This window comes from Ahaetulla prasina, chromosome 5, assembly GCF_028640845.1.
Source record: "Ahaetulla prasina isolate Xishuangbanna chromosome 5, ASM2864084v1, whole genome shotgun sequence".
Lineage (NCBI taxonomy): Eukaryota > Metazoa > Chordata > Lepidosauria > Squamata > Colubridae > Ahaetulla > Ahaetulla prasina.
This window is the reverse complement of record NC_080543.1, coordinates 100399943-100420234: the sequence shown is the minus strand read 5'-3', so window position 1 is coordinate 100420234 and position 20292 is coordinate 100399943. Positions and strand designations below refer to the sequence as shown.

General features: G+C 38.6%; 1 protein-coding gene across 1 annotated transcript in view; it reads right to left on the bottom strand.

The window, feature by feature from the left end:
• Positions 1-19867, bottom strand: part of LIMS1 (LIM zinc finger domain containing 1) — an 82118-nt gene extending 62251 nt beyond the window's left edge. Inside the window, exon 1 of the mRNA XM_058186725.1 lies at positions 19334-19867. Within this exon, the coding sequence (XP_058042708.1) occupies positions 19334-19368 (35 nt within the window). The 5' untranslated portion in view covers positions 19369-19867. The remainder of the gene's footprint in view (positions 1-19333) is intronic.
• Between the last annotated feature and the right edge of the window lie 425 nt (positions 19868-20292).

The following is a 20292-nucleotide window of genomic DNA, read 5'->3' as shown; positions in this document are numbered from 1 at the left end:
TTGTTGTTCAGCCTTAACATTAACTATGTAGTTTAAGCATATTTTAAAGCTTAAACACATTTAAGAAACAAGTAACTGCAAGTCTAAACAACTCTACAAATGATCTTGTAGATGAATAAAATTAATTCATTGTTGTCTTTCAAAGAGAAAGCAAAACATAGTATATAATGCAGGAGAATGCAATAGTAATCTACAGGTATTATACTCTAGCACAAAAATAGCATCCATTCTTTCAATAATTCAAGAACTAAGCCAAGGAAAATGCACTGGATTTTAGTTTCTAGTCACTTAACTGGGAAGCTTATGAAACTTTTTTAACCCCACAGAATTTAATGCTATGAACTCTTTTTAAAAAATGCACATTGTGCTTAATGGGTTTTACTCCCAAATAAGGTGTAGAGATACAGCTTTCTTTCTGAAATCCAAAATCAATGGATCTTTTTTTTTTTATCCCTGCAACTGTGTTTGCTTTCAGGATTAAGAATAGAGCCTATGAAACAAGAGATCTACTTTTCTCTTTTGATTCTCTGCTATTTTAAGAAAAAAGAACCAGATCAACATATTCCCATAATTGTGTAGCAGAAATGAGCCTGTTTATTTATCTTGTTTGAAAAGGAGCACATCTGCAGAAGCTGGGATAATGCCAAGACCTACCACTAATCTCAGCAGAGACAGCCTTTGCCCAGTAAGTAGGAAAATCCAGATCAGCAGATCACTGTAGCCTTCCTGAATGATGACAGTGCAGACATCAGCATAAGGACGCGAAGAAATGCAAGTAAAATGCAGTGAAAAGTAGAATAAAAAGCAACGGGTTTTTGGAGGGGGGGCGGCACGGCGCTTGGAAATGTTTGTTTTTAACATCTGATGCTTATTATGTCTAACAAAAAGAACTGAAGCTTCAGGCAGCTGTGGGTTAAGAGCCAAAACAGATACATTAATAGAAATCTCATTTACTGCTACCTATAATTTAAAAATAAGCAACCTGTACTAGGCAATGGAGTTGCCTTGTTTTCTCATCATAATCCCAAGGAAAAAAATCCCCTTCTACTCATACACAGCTACTACTACCTATTATGATTATATGATTATTATGATTTATCACTTATAACTTTTATGTACACTGACAAGACAAATTCCTTGTGTGTCCAATCACACTTAGCCAATAAGTAATTCTATTTTATTATAGGGAACGTTCTCCTGTATTTCCTCCCTGGATTTTCACTTAAAAGGGTTAAAATCTACGGCCTTCCTATTGACTAATGACAACTCCCAGCAGCCTTAGTCAAAATGGCCAATAGCAAGGGATGCTAGAACTGCCCTTAAGTAATATCTGCACTGGCAAGACAAGGTTAACGACGACTCCACAATCCAGATGAAATGCAGCCATGACTGGGTTCATCCTCACATCATCTTTACAGTCAGCTTCATTTGGTGGCTACATTTTGTGACCGCATGTTAAGTGTCGTAGTTGGCAACTTTTTTTTCCTCCTCACAATTTCTCTTGTGAGGACATCAGGAGGCTGCATTCTTCATTATATTAAACAACTGCATTCAAACAAGTGATCTTGTAATTAACAGATTGGATTCCCAGGATTTTTCATCAAGGTCTGTCTCCCAGCTACTGTAGGCTTAAGCTCTGAGTCTTATTTTCTTCTTCCTAATGCATATTCCTCTCCAAGTTTGAGTCTACTAGAGATTTGCTCCCACACAATTCTAGCTGAGTTTCCTTCAAGGCCTCTTCAGCACAGCATTTCTGCTTATATCCTGTGTTGTTGAACTGAAAGTCTTCCTTTTGCTGGTCAAAAATCCCTTTGTTACCATACAAGCTGAAATATACCGGTATTACTCAAAGCCATGAGGCATCCTCAACTTCGCTGGAAGGACAAATCTAAAATTTCTTCAGTCTTTATGAGTCATATTAAAAGAAATTAATACTTTGCAGGTAGTCCTCGACTTACTACAGTTCATTTAGTGACTGTTCAAAGTTAAACACTACTGAAAAAAGGGACTTATGACCGTTTTTCACACTTATGACCTTTGCAGCATCCCCATGATCATGTGATCAAAATACATATGCTTGGCAACTAACTCACCCTTATGACCGTTGCTGTGTCCCAAGGTCATGTGATAACCTTTTGCAACCTTTTGACAAGCAAAATCAATGGGGAAGTCAGATTTGCTTAACAACTGTGTTACTAACTTATCAGCTGCAGTGATTCACTTAACAACTGTGGCAAGAAAGGTCATAAAATGGGGTCAATTCACAACAAATGTCCTCACCTAACAACAGAAATGTTGGGATCAGTTGTCCCCATAAGTGGAGGACTACCAGTACTCCTTTGTGTTCCTTAACACACAATTGGCAATATAAAGCCTCTCCTGAACAAGCATGAGTAGAAAGGAAGAACATTCAGTTGTGAAAAAACATGAGATGGTTACAGCTCACAAAGCACCAGGACTAGTCTAGCCACACCTCAAGGCAGTGTCTCTCAATTTTGGCGATTTTAAGATGTGTGGACTTCAACTCCCAGAAGTCATGTTGGCTGGGGAATTCTGGGAGTTGAAGTTTACACATCTTAACACTGCCAAGATTGAGAAACAGAATTCACGATAGAATAAAAAGAGTGTATAAGAATACAGAATTTTATCCTTGCAGTCTTAACATGAGGACTTAATACCCTTCAGCAGGTGGGAATCTTTTGTATTCTGCACCAAGTAATGCTTGATGTGTACCATACAGACAATAGTATTTGGCCTTCTGTGCCATGGTTATAATTGTTCATGTCCATCATCATCATCATCATGTCCTGCTGCACAAGAAGAGGGTTGCTGAGAGATGACTCAATTCATTTCTGAGCTCTCTCTCTGCCCTGTACCAGATCCTGTCTCCATGTACTGGTGCATCTGTGGTTGTAACAAGCTGACTATGATGGCATTTTAAAATATCCAAGTTAATTTTCAAGACATGTCTACCACAGGACATGAAATTTCGTTCAAAGCATAAAAAGACAAATAATGTGCCTTGTTCCTTTATGAAAACAAAAACTGGGATTTAGAATAGTTCTTAAAGAGATGCTTACTGATACAGAAACAGACAAATTATACAACAAACTAATTAAAATTATTAAATGGGGTTCTTTTTTATAGAAAACAAGAAGGACATTGATATATTCAAGAATATATCAGTCCATATAAAATGTGTAATTTGGATTGTATTAATCTAATTTACAATATGATTTAATTGTTCTTGAGAACTTGCATTTGTTATGCTTTTACCCTACATCTTAATAACGTCAAAACAAAGCATATTTCATTACTTAATATGAGTACTCTTAGTCAAACCATTGGCTGTATTTGCATTTCCAAAAATAAGTGACACAAACTCATTTATTTTAATAACTATTTCATCATCTCATTTTGCTGTTATTTTGTAAAATGCTGCTTCCTTCAAACTGTAAAGGAAGCATATATTATTAGTCATTTTTAGTTTACTTTTTCAAACCAAACAAGACAAATCATTTATTTTTCCAAATGTATCTTATAACTATCTTGAAGGAAAATTGTAGTAAAGGGGCCACACAGAAAAGGACCAGGAAAAAAAGCAAGAGAAAAAATATTTGCTAATTTTCTTCTGCAATCAAAACAATACTACCACATTTGTTCTCTTTCACAAAATAAATAAATTTTCTTGGAAATATTGTCAATTAGAATGGTAGTGGTTGCTTTATGCTGAAAGCCCCACCGAAGCTGTGGCAAGAAGCTACAAGGGCATGAGAAAACTATTTATGGGCCAGGCCAACAAAAATGCCAATGGGACAAAAAAACATTCTAATATAGAAGGCACATTTCTAAGGCATTTGCTAACTGCAGAGTTTAGATCACGTAAGTTTTACATTGTAGTATTAGTATGACAAAGTAGAATAAACAGGTTTCTCCCAAGTTGGAATCTTCTAAATGTGTTAGATATAAAATCCTCAAACAGGACAAGTCTTTTGGTATATCTTGGGGAAAATTGCATCTTAACTTGAAGTCTCTTTCTAAGCTTCTGCGCTATTGTAATACTCCAAGATCACATGATGCTATTAAATCATACAACCTCTACTGATTTTATTTCCCTGGCTATATAATATTTTTAGGAACAATAAAGAAATGTTTTTTATGCCTTCTTCTGGTATACTATGAAGATACACAAATATGACGAAGTAAACGTATCAATAGCAGGCACAAAGACACTTGGCGGAAAAAAGAGAATTAGCTAAAAAAAAATACTTAGTAGGCACCAATACAGGTCTACAACAGCTGCTAAAAAGAAGGGCAAACGAGGAAAATAACCATTTCTTAAATAGACAATGTCTCGTGTAGTGCCTTTGTTTTTTAAGATACGCATGGAGAGATTTTACAATATGGCATTTACCCAAACAGCCATTTAGTACTTGGATTTCTGACAAATTCCAACTACAAATACACATACACTTAAAATCAGAAGAGTTGCTTGATCATCAGAAAAAGAGAAGTACAGGTAGTCCTAGACTTGCAACCTCACATTGCTAAGCAATGTGGCCATTAAGTGAGTCATCACATACTGGATCTAATTTTACAACTATTTTTACCATGGTTAAGTGAATCTCAAGGTTATTAAGCAAATCCACATCCTCAATTGACTTTGCTTGTTGGAAGCTGGCTGGGAAGGCTATAAATTGCACCTGTGATAAATATGAACATTGTCAAGCATCCAAATTGCGATCACATGACATGATGCAATGATTATAACTTTGAAGATTGGTTGTAAGTCACTTTTTCAAAGCAGTCATAATGTCATGCCATTGTTGAATGGTCATACCTTGAGGACTACATATAGTTTGTTATATCATTTTGACAGCTCCTTGGTGCTTTCTGAGCTTGTTGTTTTCTTGTGGAGTTTCAATACCCATTGCACTAGCACTGATGATGTTACTAGTCAATGGACATGTAGACATTTATCTGATGTTGGGAGGCAGTTGACCCCTGTTGATACAATAGTTTTCTTTTAGCATGTGGTCAGCTATCTTTGCCTTGGTAGCTTCATTTAACAAACTATATACCTTAGATTAGACAGAGATGGGGATAATATGCAGTTTTCGTACTCTGAACCACCTGTTTCTCCAAATTCACTTATTGCAGATTTGTTTCCCAGAAAAAGAATCAGTAAGTGTTTCATCTGCTCCAAGTACTTTCCTATTTCCTTACTTTTTAATGGATCCAGTTCCTGAACTCTCTTTGAATTCTTTCTAATGTTTCTGTTATACTGTAATTCCGTTTATTAACAAATTCACTATAATCTTTACATCTTGCTTTATGTAACAAATCGACAGTGGTGAGATGGAACTTTCTGATTCTCACTTTAGTGATTTATTGAATGTAACAATAGTCTTGGACCTATGCATATCTTTCCCTAATTGCTTCCCTGCCAGTCTGTACTCCAGAGGTTCTTAAATCTTCTGTCCAACAAAAAAATGGTGAACATACTGGAGAAGAATTGATCTTTCCAGAGCTACCAAAATAGACACCAAATGGAGGGCTACTGTATTGGTATTTTTATTTCCAGTATTCAATTTAACAAGTCCTTACTGATAGTCAAACAATAGAGCCACTCCACCACAAGAGATATCCCAAAAAAGGGTGACTATATTAGTTATTTGATTGAGTTGGCAGCTATAGAATTTGAATGAACAAATAAACAAAGAAATATCTTAAACTTATTCACTAGATGCACCAAGAAAACTCTCAGCCACTGAGCAACGTTTAAGCTCAGATTACCTAACTGTTCTTCAGAATATAACGCTATACTATCTGGCTTATCTAGTCCAACCTCCCACAGGGGATCTCTCTAAGCCACCTTCATTGACTTCGCTATGAATTGAGGAGAAAATCAGAAGCTTCGTCTTCAGCTGATAATGTTTTATGAAAACACTTCTATGCACATCAATCACGTTGCATAATGGCAACATGATGATTCCGATCTCCATACTATATAGGGAGTTAAGCAGGGATATATTTTGGCCCTCTTATTATTTAAGTTTTAAATAAATTTATTTTTAATTAAAAAAAAATACCAAACAGGAATTACATATACATGACCTTAGCCTACAGACCAATTCTTCTTTTTTTATAAGGCTGCAGTCCCCAACCTTTCTGGCTCCACAGACCAACAGTGGCAGGGAGGGGATGGTTTTGCACACGCAACCTAATCCACATGCACAAATGAAGCTTTGCGTAATTAACCACCACTTGTGCAGCCCAGTTCACAACGGGCTACTGGCCAGCCCAGGGGTTGGTATAAGGCATTGCTGCTATCCTATTGATGTCCCCACTCTATTTAAGTTGATGTTAGTATATTACTGCAACAAAAAAGTCAGCAATCAGTTATTCCTAAATGAACATGGTTGTATTCTTTAAGTGCTATCTCATCAGTTGTAATGGTGTGTGGGAATGACCTTGTGAGACAGGAGGAAGAGTTACAGACTAGACAACATCATGCAAAAGACATCTCAGCCCACAGAAGGAAAAAAGGTGGAAAGTGTCTCAGGTTTTCTGAGCCTCTCCCCCTAATTTAATTTAGTTAAAGTTATGGTGGGGAAGAAATGCTTTTGTTACTGATTTTGTTACTGCAGTATTGTTATTGTTTTTTTTTACAGTAGCGTTTATGGATTATGCTTCTTGTATGGGCTACCTTAAACGATTGATCCTTAGCCCAGTTTTTCATGGCTGATAAATATTCTCTGGAAGAGACAAATAGATCTTGATTTGGCTTCCTGAGGACTCTCAATGACTCCCTGCATATGTAAGGGTTAGAAAAAGCCATGGCAGAAGCAAAGTACAGATTATTTAATTTAGACATATAAAATTATACAACCAAAGCTTCCACATCATTGCTCAATTGCCTTCCAACACTCTTCCTATCATCTTAAATACCTCTAAGATACCTGCTCTGTTCCAAACAGAGGATTTGATGCCTTATCTTCAAAGTGATGGACCAGAGATTCAACATCCCTTTTCCAAACTGGTTTGTGTCTGCATTTGTATAATTACAGCTAATGTGCCAAATGCAACCCTTGCTGAGAGAGTCAGGCAAACCAACAATTACTCACATCTTGACTGGAATCCAGTTCAACTATTACAATTAGTTCTATTTGGGGGCTACCCAGAAATTGCAGTTGATATAAAATGCATCAGTAAGGCTGCTCACCACTGCAAAATATGCTGCTTATATCAATTGGTTCCCTGGCCCAACTCAAAGCATTGATACCGATGTTTAAAAACTATCTGCAGAATCACCTCTCTTGCTTTGAACCTGCCTCAATACTTAGATCAGCAGAAAAGGAACCTTTGAAGATCCCTCAGTTGTTATGGAATTGACCTTTTAGTAGAAGAAAAGGACTTTATCTGGCACAGCTCCAAGGCCATGGCATTTATTCCCTGGGGAGATACATTCAAAGTTTCATTTTTTGCCATTCTTTCTGTCCCTGAGTTCACATTCTAATAGGCTGCCTTCTATACAGAAGGTCTCATGATCCCTGTATCATCCCACAGGACTCAAATTGGTTAAACAAGCAGCAAAGTGACATTATCCTTACCATTCAGTTCGAGTAAAACAAATAACTGAATATAGAAAGCATTTGCTTACTAACAAACATGTGTACCAGCAATTTACATGCATCTTTCTAACCTCTTTTCTTAAAATTTTCCTTATTAGTCTGTTCTGAGCCTTTAGTTAGAGATTATTCTAAACACATACTCAAAGTCTGCTCATACATTTATTTTTTTTTGCATTTATATCCCGCCCTTCTCCGAAGACTCAGGGCGGCTTACACTATGTTAGCAATAGTCTTCTTTCTATTTGTATATTTATATACAAAGTCAACTTATTGCCCCCAACAATCTGGGTCCTCATTTTACCTACCTTATAAAGGATGGAAGGCTGAGTCAACCTTGGGCCTGGTGGGACTAGAACCTGCAGTAATTGCAGGCAGCTGCTGTTAATAACAGACTGCATTAGCAGTCTGAGCCACAGAGGCCCTTTCCTAAAGTTCTACACGGTCACCATTTACATCACTGAATTGTTTTTCTTTTCAGTCAATTTTATAATCCTCATCCATTATAATATCATAATTCTAAAGGTGTTGTTGAAAAAAAAAGGGAAGGCTCACAATGCAGAGAATTTCAAAATTCCATTTCCGTTGCCTTATAGAAAGAAGTTTTTTTTCCCACCCCTCCTGGATCTGACAGCCAAATCTCCCTCATTCCACAAAACTATTTGCGCCACCCTTGTTTTTTTAGCTCCTCTCTTCTTCTGTGCCTAGAAGACTACTGGAAGAAAGAATCTCACTTAAAGAGACCTCGGCTAATTGCTAACATTCAGTTTTGGAAAAGAGGCCAAGGGCTAGTTGAGAGCTCTAGGTTGTTTCACTCCTGAAAGGAAAGAAATAAGAATAAGGCAGGAGCAATTTTCAAACTCATCTGTAGTCAAACCCTGTTAGTGGAGGCTTTCACAATCCTGGACCTTTAGTTAATAGAGGAACAAGCCTTTCAGAAGGCTGGCCTAGGCTGCTGCAGTGAACTCCAAAATCCCATGCTATGCCTCATTAACCTTTTGCTATTGCTTTGTAGGACTGCCGGAATTCTACCGCATCAGGAAACAACCACTGTACTCACACTGTAAGAACTCCCATTCATCCAGACTCTTTCTCTTTAATCTGTTCACTTTTCCCCCGCACTACTTTTAGCAATTTTTTGAAAATCAACTTCATCTTAGCCGATACCATAGCTTTAAATTTACTACTATGCAGCAGCCAAAAATGAATAAAAAAGCAGGAGGCAAAATGCTAATGCAAAGGATAACTAAGGGCTAAATTTGATTTAATGCCTCATTTAGATCAGTCACTCTGTTTATGAATCAGTTGTATTAGTTATCTGTTTGTGAAAAAAACACAAAAGGTGGGACTAAATGTAAAACAAAATGGGAAATGGAGCATCCTTCCATTGTTTACTTTTTCATATTTGACAAACTGATGGCATAATTAAGAAACAAATCCTGTTGATGGTTACAGGTCATAATAGCAATAGCACTTAGACTTATATACTGCTTCATAGTGCTTTACAGCCCTCTCTAAGCAGTTTACAGAGTCAGCATATTGCCCCCAACAATCTGGGGGCAATATTACCAATTTACCAACCTCAGGATGGAAAACTGAGTTAACCTTAGATGGAGGTAGTTACCTATAAAGAACTTCTTTGTATGGAAAAGGGGGAATTACAATTAAAATCTAGAGAAAAGATGGGGGAAGAAGGAAAAAATTATACATGGTTCCAATATGGACAATTACAAGCTAGATGGAAATTAGATCAAAAAATAGGTGTTAGGCAAATTGAGGATAATTTGTTAAAACAAATGAGAGATCAAGGCCAACAGCATATTAAGAGGTTGTATAATGTATTAGTAGAAATAGACTCAGAGACTGAATTGGTTAAGGATTGTATGATTAAGTGGGCACAAAATTTTCAGCAACCAATAATGTTGGAAACTTGGGAAAGAATTTGGGTGAGGAATGTTAAATTTACACAAGCGCAAAATATGAGAGAAAATTTTTATAAGATGTTTTATAGATGGCATTTAGACCCCCAAAAATTGTCATGTATGTATCCTAATGTACAGGCTAAATGTTGGAGATGCGATTGTGAAGATGCCACTTATTACCATATATGGTGGACTTGTAAAAAGTTAAAGCATTTTGGATTAAAGTATGGTGGATCATGCAGAATATTTTGAAAAGAAGATTAAGTTTACCCCGCAGTTCTTTTTACTAGGAATAATTATGGATTGTACAGCTATAGAGACTAAATTGATTTTGAACTTAATAACAGCCGCAAGACTTTTGATTGCTCAATATTGGAAGAAAGAAGAATTACCTACAATTGAAGAATGGACACTTAAAGTATCAAATCTGGCAGAAATGGCAAAAATCTCTGCTTACTTGAAAGACTATACACAAGAAAAATATATTTTAGAATGGAAAATGTGGATTGATTATATTCAAAATAAGTATCAGATAAAAAAATATCGAATAGCATATGAGTAAATTTAGGAAATATTTTGTATTAGATATATTTCTGAAGGAGAGGGGAATTGAGAGTGTGATTAAGTGTGGAGAGACTAGAGATTATAATTTAGGAATTATTTTAGATTATGATTGTTAGTTTTGATACCCTGCATTTTGTTCTGGGAAGCCGGGGTGGGGGTGGGGGGAGGGGAATTGGGGGGTTGAGGCTAGAGATGGAGTGATGGTTAATGTACAGGGATTATTGAAGATGTATAAATATAATTAATGTAGGGTCGGGTCTGCCCAGTTACCATTTTAGAACGGTGGGGAGGGAGAAAAGAGAGAGTAGGAGGTAGGAAAGAGGAGAAGAGGAAGGAAGAGGGGTAGAAGAGGGAGAAGGAAGGTGTAGGGTGGAGGGAGGAGAGGATGTAGATAAGAGAAGGAGAGGAAGGTCTGGAAAGTAAAAGAAGGTAGAAGAGGGAAAAGTGTTAAAAAGGGGGGTGGTGACTGGGCAGGCCCGACTAAATGTATATAACTGTACATTGAATGAGTTGTTTGATATGATTGTAAAAATAAAACTTTTTTACTAAAAAAAAAAAAAAAAAAAAAAGGAAAACTGAGTTAACCTTGAGGATTGAACTCCTGGCAGTGAGCAGTGACTTAGTCTGCAGTACTTCATTCTAACCACTATGGTCATAACTTCCACAAAGAGAGGAAGTCCAAACTATTTAAGGCTAATAAACTCAAAATTAGAACTCTTAATTGTAAAGAGTCCATAACTAAGACTTTTGCAAGAACAATGATAACAATACAAAGAGAAAAGAAACCATCTAAATCACAGCTGAACTGAGATACAATGTTTAATTCCAGAACAAGAGTGATATTAGGAAACAGACCGGTCATTTATTTATTTTATTTTATTTTATTTTATTTTATTTTATTTTATTTTATTTTAATTTATTTATTTATTTTGTCACACAGTATATATGAGTGTAAGCATGAAATAACTATACAATATATAAGTATATATATATAAGTATGAGTATGTAATAACTAAATTAATTGAATATAAAGAAAGGAACCAATAGGACAGGAATGGAAGGTACTCTTGTGCTCTTATGCACGCCCCTTATAGACCTCTTAGGAATGGGGTGAGGTCAATAGTAGACAGTTTTTGGTTGAAGATTTGGGGATTTTGGGAAGAGACCACAGAGTCAAGTAGTGTATTCCAGGCATTAACAACTCTGTTACTGAAGTCATATTTTCTGCAATCAAGATTGGAGCGGTTAACATCAAGCTTAAATCTATTGTGTGCTCGTGTATTGTTGCAATTGAAGCTGAAGTAGTCTTTGATAGGAAGGACATTGTAATAGATTTTATGAGTTAATCTCAAGTCATGTCGAAGACAGCATAGTTCTAAATTTTCTAAACCCAGGATTTCAAGTCTGGTGGCATAAGGTATTCAGAGAGGTGGAGAGCTCTTCTTGTAAAATATTTCTGGACACGTTCAATTGTATTGATGTCAGAAATGTGGTATGGGTTCCAGACAGTCGAGCTGTATTCAAGAATTGATCTAGCAAATGTTTTATATGCTCTGATTAGTAGAGTAGTGTTTTTGGAGAAGAAGCTACGCAAGATTAGGTTTACAACTCTTAAAGCCTTTTTTTGTGATGTAGTTGCAGTGGGCTTTGGCACTTAGATCATTTGATATGAAAACTCCAAGGTCTTTAACAGGGTGGGGGTCATCTGTAAGATAATGTCCATCAAGCTTGTACTTAGTGTTTGGGTTCTTTTTTCCAATATGCAAGACTGAACATTTGCTGGTAGAGATTTGAAGTTGCCAAGTTTTAGACCATTCGGATACAAAGTCAAGGTCTTTTTGAGGGGTAGCTGTATTATTGGTGGTGTTAAATAGTTTGACATCGTCAGCAAAGAGAACACAATTATTTGTTATTTGGTCACAGAGATCATTAATGTATAATATGAAGAGTGTTGGTCCAAAAACGCTGCCTTGGGGAACACCACTTTTGACATTTTATTTCATGTAACTTTGTTACCTTTTAAATGTGTCTAGAGAAGCTGTATTTAGTTTTGCAAAAACAGATGTCATAAGACAATATTCTAACCATACAACATCTGCAGATGATGATTTGCTATTTAGATACTCGGAATGTGAATATATAAGCTGATTAGGCAATTAAAATCCAAAAGGGTCCCAGGTCTGGATTTAATTCCCCCTGAACTGAAACAAACCCAGTTTGAACAGCGTTGGCTGCATTTTTCACTTAGGTTGATAAAATACACTTCACCCATAGAAACTGGGATATGTAATAACTCCTATCTGGAAGAAGGGAAAAATGATGATCAGGCCAACAACTGTCTGGTGAGACTATTTAGAACTCAACTGAAGCACAGTAATTTCATTTTAACCTTGCATTATATATGGCCAAACGTACAAATTACAGTCTTTGGCATTTACTCTTTGGGGATTTAGTATCAGGTTGGAAAGTCCCTGAAAAATCCTCCTATGCTGAAACGCTTTGTCCTTGCAAAGATGGGAGTGCTGATTCTGGGAACATATTCTGCTATACTGTAACTTTTACTGAGACACACACAGTGAGTTGCGAGCAGCTCTTCTTAGCTCATTTTCAAGTCAGACAAAAGAAGTGCCGCTTCTTTAAGGTAGGTAGAAATCCCAAAATGACCCAAAATGTTATAACACAGGGTTCTCCAAACTTGGCAACTTTGACATGTGGACTTCAACTCCCAGAATTCCTCAGCCAGCTTCGCTGGGAGTTGAAGTGCACAAGTCTTAAAATTGCCAAGTTTGGAGACCCCTGTTATAACATTTATATCTGTAGCCTGCAGAGTTCATGTTTTATTGACCGCAAAGCAGGTTATGTATGATTACAGAAATTATTTTTTAAGCATACATGTTGCATTGTAACTTTTATTATGCAATCTCTCTCTGTTAATAATTTAATGACGTATGGATCAATCATGAATAATACAGTTTGCAAAGGATCCAGGAAGAGCATACAAAATATGTACAGCCTGACGGACAGAGGGGGAAAAAGATGACATGACTGAAACCTTTAAATATATTAAGAGTAACATTCTAAAAAGTAGCATTTTCAATATTAAGCAAAAATCAAGAAGATGGGGGTATAACCTCAAACTGAAAAGGAGGAAGTTCAAAAGTAATGTTAGAAAGCATTACTTCACAGAAAGAATAGTGAACACTTTGAACTGACTTGCAGTAAGGAAGAGTAGTGGGTCAATCATCAGGAACTGAGTTTAAACATGCTTGGGATAAACGCATATCCATCATCCGACAAAAATAAAAAATAATAAAAAATATAAAATTAAAAATAATATATAAATAAATTCAAAACAAAACAAAACATTTCAAAAGCAAACTTGATGGACCATTAGGTCTTTTTCTGCTGTCAGTTTTCTGTTTTTTTGTATGTAATGCTCAGTTTCTTCCAAGATGTGAAATGCGTGTAAACAAACATTTCTACTTTTGCTAAGGAAAATTATCTTGTGAAAGAAGAAAACCATATCAATGTATCCTACTTGAGAAGAGAAGAGAAGAGAAGAGAAGAGAAGAGAAGAGAAGAGAAGAGAAGAGAATCTTTTCTACATTTGAACAGATCCCATTTGTTTCAGAATATTCAAAGAGTAGGATTTTGGCTTTATGGAAAAACCTCTTTTTAATTATTCAAAGTCATTCAGAAAGCTTTTACCAAAATAATTTCCACTATGTACAGTAAACATTACAGACCAGAGCTGTTATAGTAAAATAAGAAAAGTCAACAGACAGTGGGCAGCAGGGTTACAGAGAGAGGATATATAATTTCAACCACATTACAGATAGACCTACAACCACAATTGGGACTGACCAAGGCGATTAAGTGAATCACATTCAATTTTACAAGCTTTTTTTTTTTGCCATGTTGTTAAGTAAATCTATGCAGTTGTTAAATGAATCATGTGGTCATTAAGTCCTTCTTCCATTGAGTTTGTTTGTCAGAGGCTTGCTGGGAAGATTGCAAATCAAATGGCAATCAGAAAACCCTGGGGTGCTGCAATTATTGCAAATGCATGCTGATTGACAAGGGCCCAAGTTTTGATTACGTGACCATGAAGATGCTGCAAAGGTCCAAAGCACAGAGACTTTTTTCCAGTGCCATTGTAACATTGTATGGTTGCTAAATGGATTGTTGTAAGTTGAGGACTACATGTACCAAAATTATGGTTAGATGGGTTAACAAATGTTGTGGACTAGTAGCTTTGATGCACTTATTTGAGGACTGCTTACAGCAATTATCTGCTAGATCAGTGGCGTCAAGCTCGCATCATCACATCGTCATGTGATATATTACAACTTTTTTCCCCTTCGCTAAAATGGGATAGGCGTAGCCAGCGTGTGATGGATCTGACCCGCGGGCCCCAAGTTTGACACCCCTGTGCTAGATGGATAACATAAGCATGTAGGAATTTGAGGCACCAAACAGTGACTCTTACAAATGACTTCATATGCTTTCTGTTGTGGTCTGTCAGCAGCCTACAGAGCTGGCAACAGAGTTGGACAGCGATGAGGCTGAGGTGAGGCCAGGACCATCGGGAAGTGAGATGCGGACTCCAGAGCCTCCAGAGACTGATAGTAGTGAGGCAGAGGAACAGGAGGACCCTGTTCCTAATGCACGCATGAGAAGAGCTGCCAGAAGGCAAGAGCAGTTCAAGCAGAGAGAACGACTCTCTGAGATGATTGGTCCCTCCCATAAGGCTTAAAACAGACCAGCACCCGTGTTTCAGCTTGAAAACAACGTTGTAGCTGCGTCCTCTGCTTCATGTATATCTTTTTTTTTTTTGGCTTCTAGACATTTACCAGGAAGGACCTTTGGCAGTTTGCCTAATTGGACGAAGGTTTGTAAGATAACTGAAGAATTTGTGTTTGGGAGGCATTTGTTGAATGATGCTGGGAATGAAGTAATTCCCAGCTGTTTGAATAAAGTTTATTTTTCCACAGACTAAGTTTATAACTACCTACTTGGGCCTGGGTCACAACACTTTCTGAGTATATGGATTATATTATATGGATATATTAAATGGAAATTGGTTTTACCATTAAAATGAATGAAGTGAGAATGAGGCACTTAACTGCGTGATGTAAAATATAAAGTCAAATTTCCCTCATTCAAAAGTACAAAATGTGCATTTGTGGGATAATGTATGCACATGTATGGGATAAAAATGAGCGACTAATATGTAAGAGTTAAGCTAAGATATATTAAGAGAATGTATAAGTATTGAATTATAAAAGAAATATATTAAGAAAAAGTGAATGGTCTAAAAGAAAAAGGAAGAGTCATGATTGAGGAAACTGATGAGATCCTCTAATAGAGAAAAGTGAGATGTTTAAAGAAGAAAACATGTATGAAGCTGGTGGAGACATAATAGAAACAATCATAGTTTGCAAGGGGAAAAATATGTGAATGGATTTTAGAGGTAAATTACTTTCACTGTGTTTCCTTTATCTCATGATTTTAATTTACCTTTTTGTGTGTTTTGCATACCCCAAAAGAGAATCATGATGGGTCAGATGAAACAGTTCTCTTGGCTGCTTCACATATTATTATTTTATTTTACACATTAGTTCATATATTATTTTCATTAGTATGCATGTGACAGAAAATGAATTTAGAAAAAATGTATATCACAGAGGTAATCTTATAAAGACAGCTGTGGAGCTGTAGGTCACTGCCTGCTAAATACTTTTTGCAAGCCATGATTTGCTATGTTGCAAAGGAATGTGTCAATTGGCATCCATTGCTGAATTCCAAAACCTGGCAAAATGAAGCCCTCAGGCTAATTTCACTTCAGCTCTGGTCCTAACTTCAAAACATATGCAATTAATCAGTGCAGACTCCTGAAAGAGCTATTCCTCCCTTTCCTGTAACTTTGGCTTGAGAAAGAAACAGGGCAGGGAAAGCATGCAGAACAGTGGCCATAAAAGACATCTGGCTATTCTTCATAGTAGTGAAACATCATGTTGCATTTGTCTGTATATTTCTGCTCTCTCCTCATACTGAATCATAGTACATGTCTGTCTACTAAAAGCACAGGATGAAATTGTAGGGTGCTCTCAGAGTCATGTGACTGGAAGGGAGGAGGGCAGAGAATGGAGCAGCCACCACTCTTTTGAGCTACAGCCTCTCCCATAGAGACACATGTGAGATTTTTTTTCCTGAATGTTTTTTTTATCTGCAGCCCAATGGCTGATTGATCCTATTTTTCAATATGATCTTTTCATCAAAAACTATGCATGACATAGTACATTTCATTCCATTTGGTTCACTTTTTGAACTGTAGCCAAAATCCTGCATTGTTAAGTATTTGTTTTTATTATTATGGTTCATCCTATAATCAGGCAGATGTTCAGACTGATTTTGGTCCACCTATCTAACCTTTCCCAAGAACGCAAGATAAGCAGATGTGGATGTTTGATGGTGTTAAAGGTATTATTGCAGGATATAAACTGTTCTGAGTAAATCTGCCTTTTGCAATTGACTGATGGCGAATTTGTCAATACCGATATTGTTCAAGTGGTGTTTCAGTTGTTTTGGGATTCCACCCAAGGCATCTATTACTATTGGTACTATCTTTGATTTCTTTTGCAACAGTCGTTCTATTTCTATTAGCAAGATTTTGTATTTTGTTGCCCTCTTCAGTTCTTTCCGTTCTATTCTAGGTTCTACCACATCCATTATTCAGACTTGTCTTTCTTATTGACAATCGTTAAATCTGGCATGTTATGTGGCAAGTGCTTGTCTATTTGAAGTCTAAAGTTATTGAGTCTGTCATTTGCACCTCTATAACTGTCTGGTTCAGTTCTGCAACCCAACAAGAAAAACACAGACTTCAGAGGATAATTAGAACTGCAGAAAAAATAATTGCTACCAACCTGCCTTCCATTGAGGACCTGTATACTGCACGAATCAAGAAGAGGCCGTGAAAATATTTACAGACCCTTCGCATCCTGGACATAAACTGTTTCAACTACTACCCTCAAAACGACGCTATAGAGCATTGCACACCAGAACAACTAGACACAAGAACAGTTTTTTCCCGAAGGCCATCACTCTGCTAAACAAATAATTCCCTCAACACTGTCAGACTATTTACTGAATCTGCACTACTATTAATCGTCTCATAGTTCCCATCACCAATCTCTTTCCATTTATGCCTGTATGACTATAACTTGTTGCTGGCAATCCTTATGATTTATATTGACCATCATTTGTGTTGTAAATGTTGTACCTTGATGAACATATCTTTTCTTTTATGTACACTGAGAGCATATGCACCAAGACAAATTCCTTGTGTGTCCAATCACACTTGGCCAATAAAAAATTCTATTCTATTCTATTCTATTCTAAAATCCCAGAGCATTTTAGCTTCTTCATTTTCTGTGACTTTCTCTATTTTATATTTTATCTCACCTTTTTTATACATACCTTAAGGCAGGGGTCTGCAAACTTGGCTCTTTTAAGACTTGTGGACTTCAACTCCTTTGAAGCTCCTTGAGCTTTGCTGGCTGAGGAACTCTGGGAGTTGAAGTCCACAAGTCTTAAAAGAGCCAAGTTTGCAGACCCCTGCCTTAAGGCAACGAACATATCTAATACTACCGCTCTTATTTTCCACCACAACAAAAGTTGGACAGAGAGAGACTCCCAAAGTCACCCAGTTGGCTTTCATGCTGAATGGCAGCCTAGAACTCGCAGTCCCCAGGCTTTTAGTTTGGCATTTTAACCTCTACAGGTAGTCATCAACTTACAACAGTTCATTTACTGACTGAAAATACTGGGGGGAAAAGTGGCTAATGACCATTTTTTACACGTCTGACCGTCTCAGCATCTCCATGGTCACATGATCAAAATTCAGATACTTGGCAACAGGTTCATATTTATGATGGTTGCAGTGTCCTGAGTTCATGTGTTTACGGTTTTTTTAAAAATTTACATTTATATCCCGCCCTTCTCCGAAGACTCAGGGCGGCTTACAGTGTGTTTTGTGACCTTCTGACAAGCAAAGTCATTGGGGAAGCCAGATTCACTTAACAACCGTGTTTCTAACTTTAACAGCTGCAGTGATTCGCTTAACAGCTCTGCCAAGAAACGTTGTAAATTGGGGCAAAACTCACTTAACAAATCTTTCACTTAGCAACAGAGACGTTGCTCCTCGATTGTGGTCGTAAGTCAAGGACTACCTGTACACCAAACCGAAAGAAAAATAGTTTCATTTCCAACCCTCCCCTTGGGTTACAAGGAATAGAGAGCGCGTGGAAAGGACCAAAGGCACAGAAGGGGCGTCTTTGATCTCGGCCCCACCCACGTCTTGCTTCTGCCCCGCCCACCGCATGGCTCCCAACTGATTGGGAGGTAAACGTGGCTTTCCTCGCCGTTGCAGGCAAACTCCAGCAACGTCGAATTTAGAGAAAGAGACAAAAAGGAGGAGGAAAGTTTCCGAATCGCCCCCCCACCCCCCGGATTCCTTCCCAAGGACAGCAACTGCTCGAAACTTCTCATTTACGCTTCTTCCTTTTCTAAATTGCCTCCCTGGGTCTGACAGAAGGTGTCTGCCGCCACGAATGCCAAATTATCATCTCCTCCTCGGTACTAGCCCGGCTTGTCTCCGCTTCCCCAGAGAAGTTAGTCCTCTTGGCCCCACTTTGCCCGCACGCTCAGCTCGCCGATTTCTTGTTACGCGCACGAAATCTCCCTTCCTTTTGCTCCAACCTCAGGCGGCGAATTTCCTCGGCTGCCCTCCCTCCCTCCCTCTCTCTCTTCCCATCCCCGCCCGGTTTCTTCCCAGCCCTTTGGCAGCAAAAATCCTCCGCCGTCCGGCCCCCTTCTTTCGGGAGCCTCCGCTGCCTTGGCGCGCGCCCTCCGGAGACCCTGGATTCCGCCTCCACTCGGTGCTGCGGCTGGTGCAGGAGGGCGCGGTGGGATTATCTCATCCCGCTCTTTTTTTTCCGCCCGGGAGGGAAGGGGATGCAGCGTCCCCTTCCGAAAGTTACTAGAGGCGGAGAGGAGGAACCTACGGTTTCTCTCGTCCAAGCAGCCGGGAAAAAGCAGCGGAGAGACCCCGGGATCGAGCAGGGTAGGGCGGCCCGGTGGGTGACTTTCAGTCGAAGGCTTGCAATGAATGAAGCGCTCGGGCGCTGTCAGAGGTATCAAGGACAGACTTACCTGTTGGTCATTCCAGCAGCCGCGACCCCCAACATCGCGAAACCCAGAAAGCAAGAGAAGCCACTCAGGGTAAAACAACTTTCTCGCCTCCCTTCCTGGCTGGTTCGGGCGCTCTTCGGCTTTTCCAAGCAAGTTCCGCGCAGCAGCTGCAGGCGGGGCCGCCCCCGCAAGGCAACGCAGGAAGCAGGAGGAGGGAGCCGGGAGGAGGAGGAGGCGGCAGCAGCAATGGCGCGTCAGTGCCCACACCAACCCAGCCCCCCTCCGCGTCTCTTCCCGCGCCCGCGGCGCTGAAGAAAGGAAGGCCGGGGCGAAGTCTCCCCGGGGCACCTCGGAAGCACACACACACCCCGAGAGAGAGGTTCGAATGGTCGGCCGCGGCTTTCTGACCATGGGAATCTTTCTAAGTTCTTTTCCTAGCCATGCGAGAGATAACTGACCACCCACCGCTGAAAAGTTGCCTCAACCCACAAAAAGGGCCGGACTAGAATTCGTGTGTGTGTATCTGTGCGCTTGTGCGTGCGCTTTTGAGGCGCGCGGTGGTGGTGATGGGGCTAATTTACTTTTCCGCCTGATTCACCTTTGCTGTCCCTCTTCTCTTGCGTTGAAACCTCGCCTCCCCCACTTCCTCCCCCCCCCCCCAATCTGACTGGAAGTTCTACAATGAATGGAAAAGGTTCCCCTTCCTAAATCCTATTTAGGTCTTAGGAAGCTTCAAGCCAAATAATTATAAGCAGGAAGCTTGGTCGAAATCATTAGAAATCCTTCTGGACGTGTCTTGTGATCCTTAGTTAAAACCTTTTCTTCTTCTTCTTATGTCAGAGTTGTCATTCAGAAGGATCAATAATGGGTGGAGTCAGATGTTCCCATCTGAAGAATCTTGAAGAATAAAAATGATAGCTGTTTTTCTGGATGTCCATTTACTTAAGAATATTTCTGAATAAAGACTTTGATTACCTAAA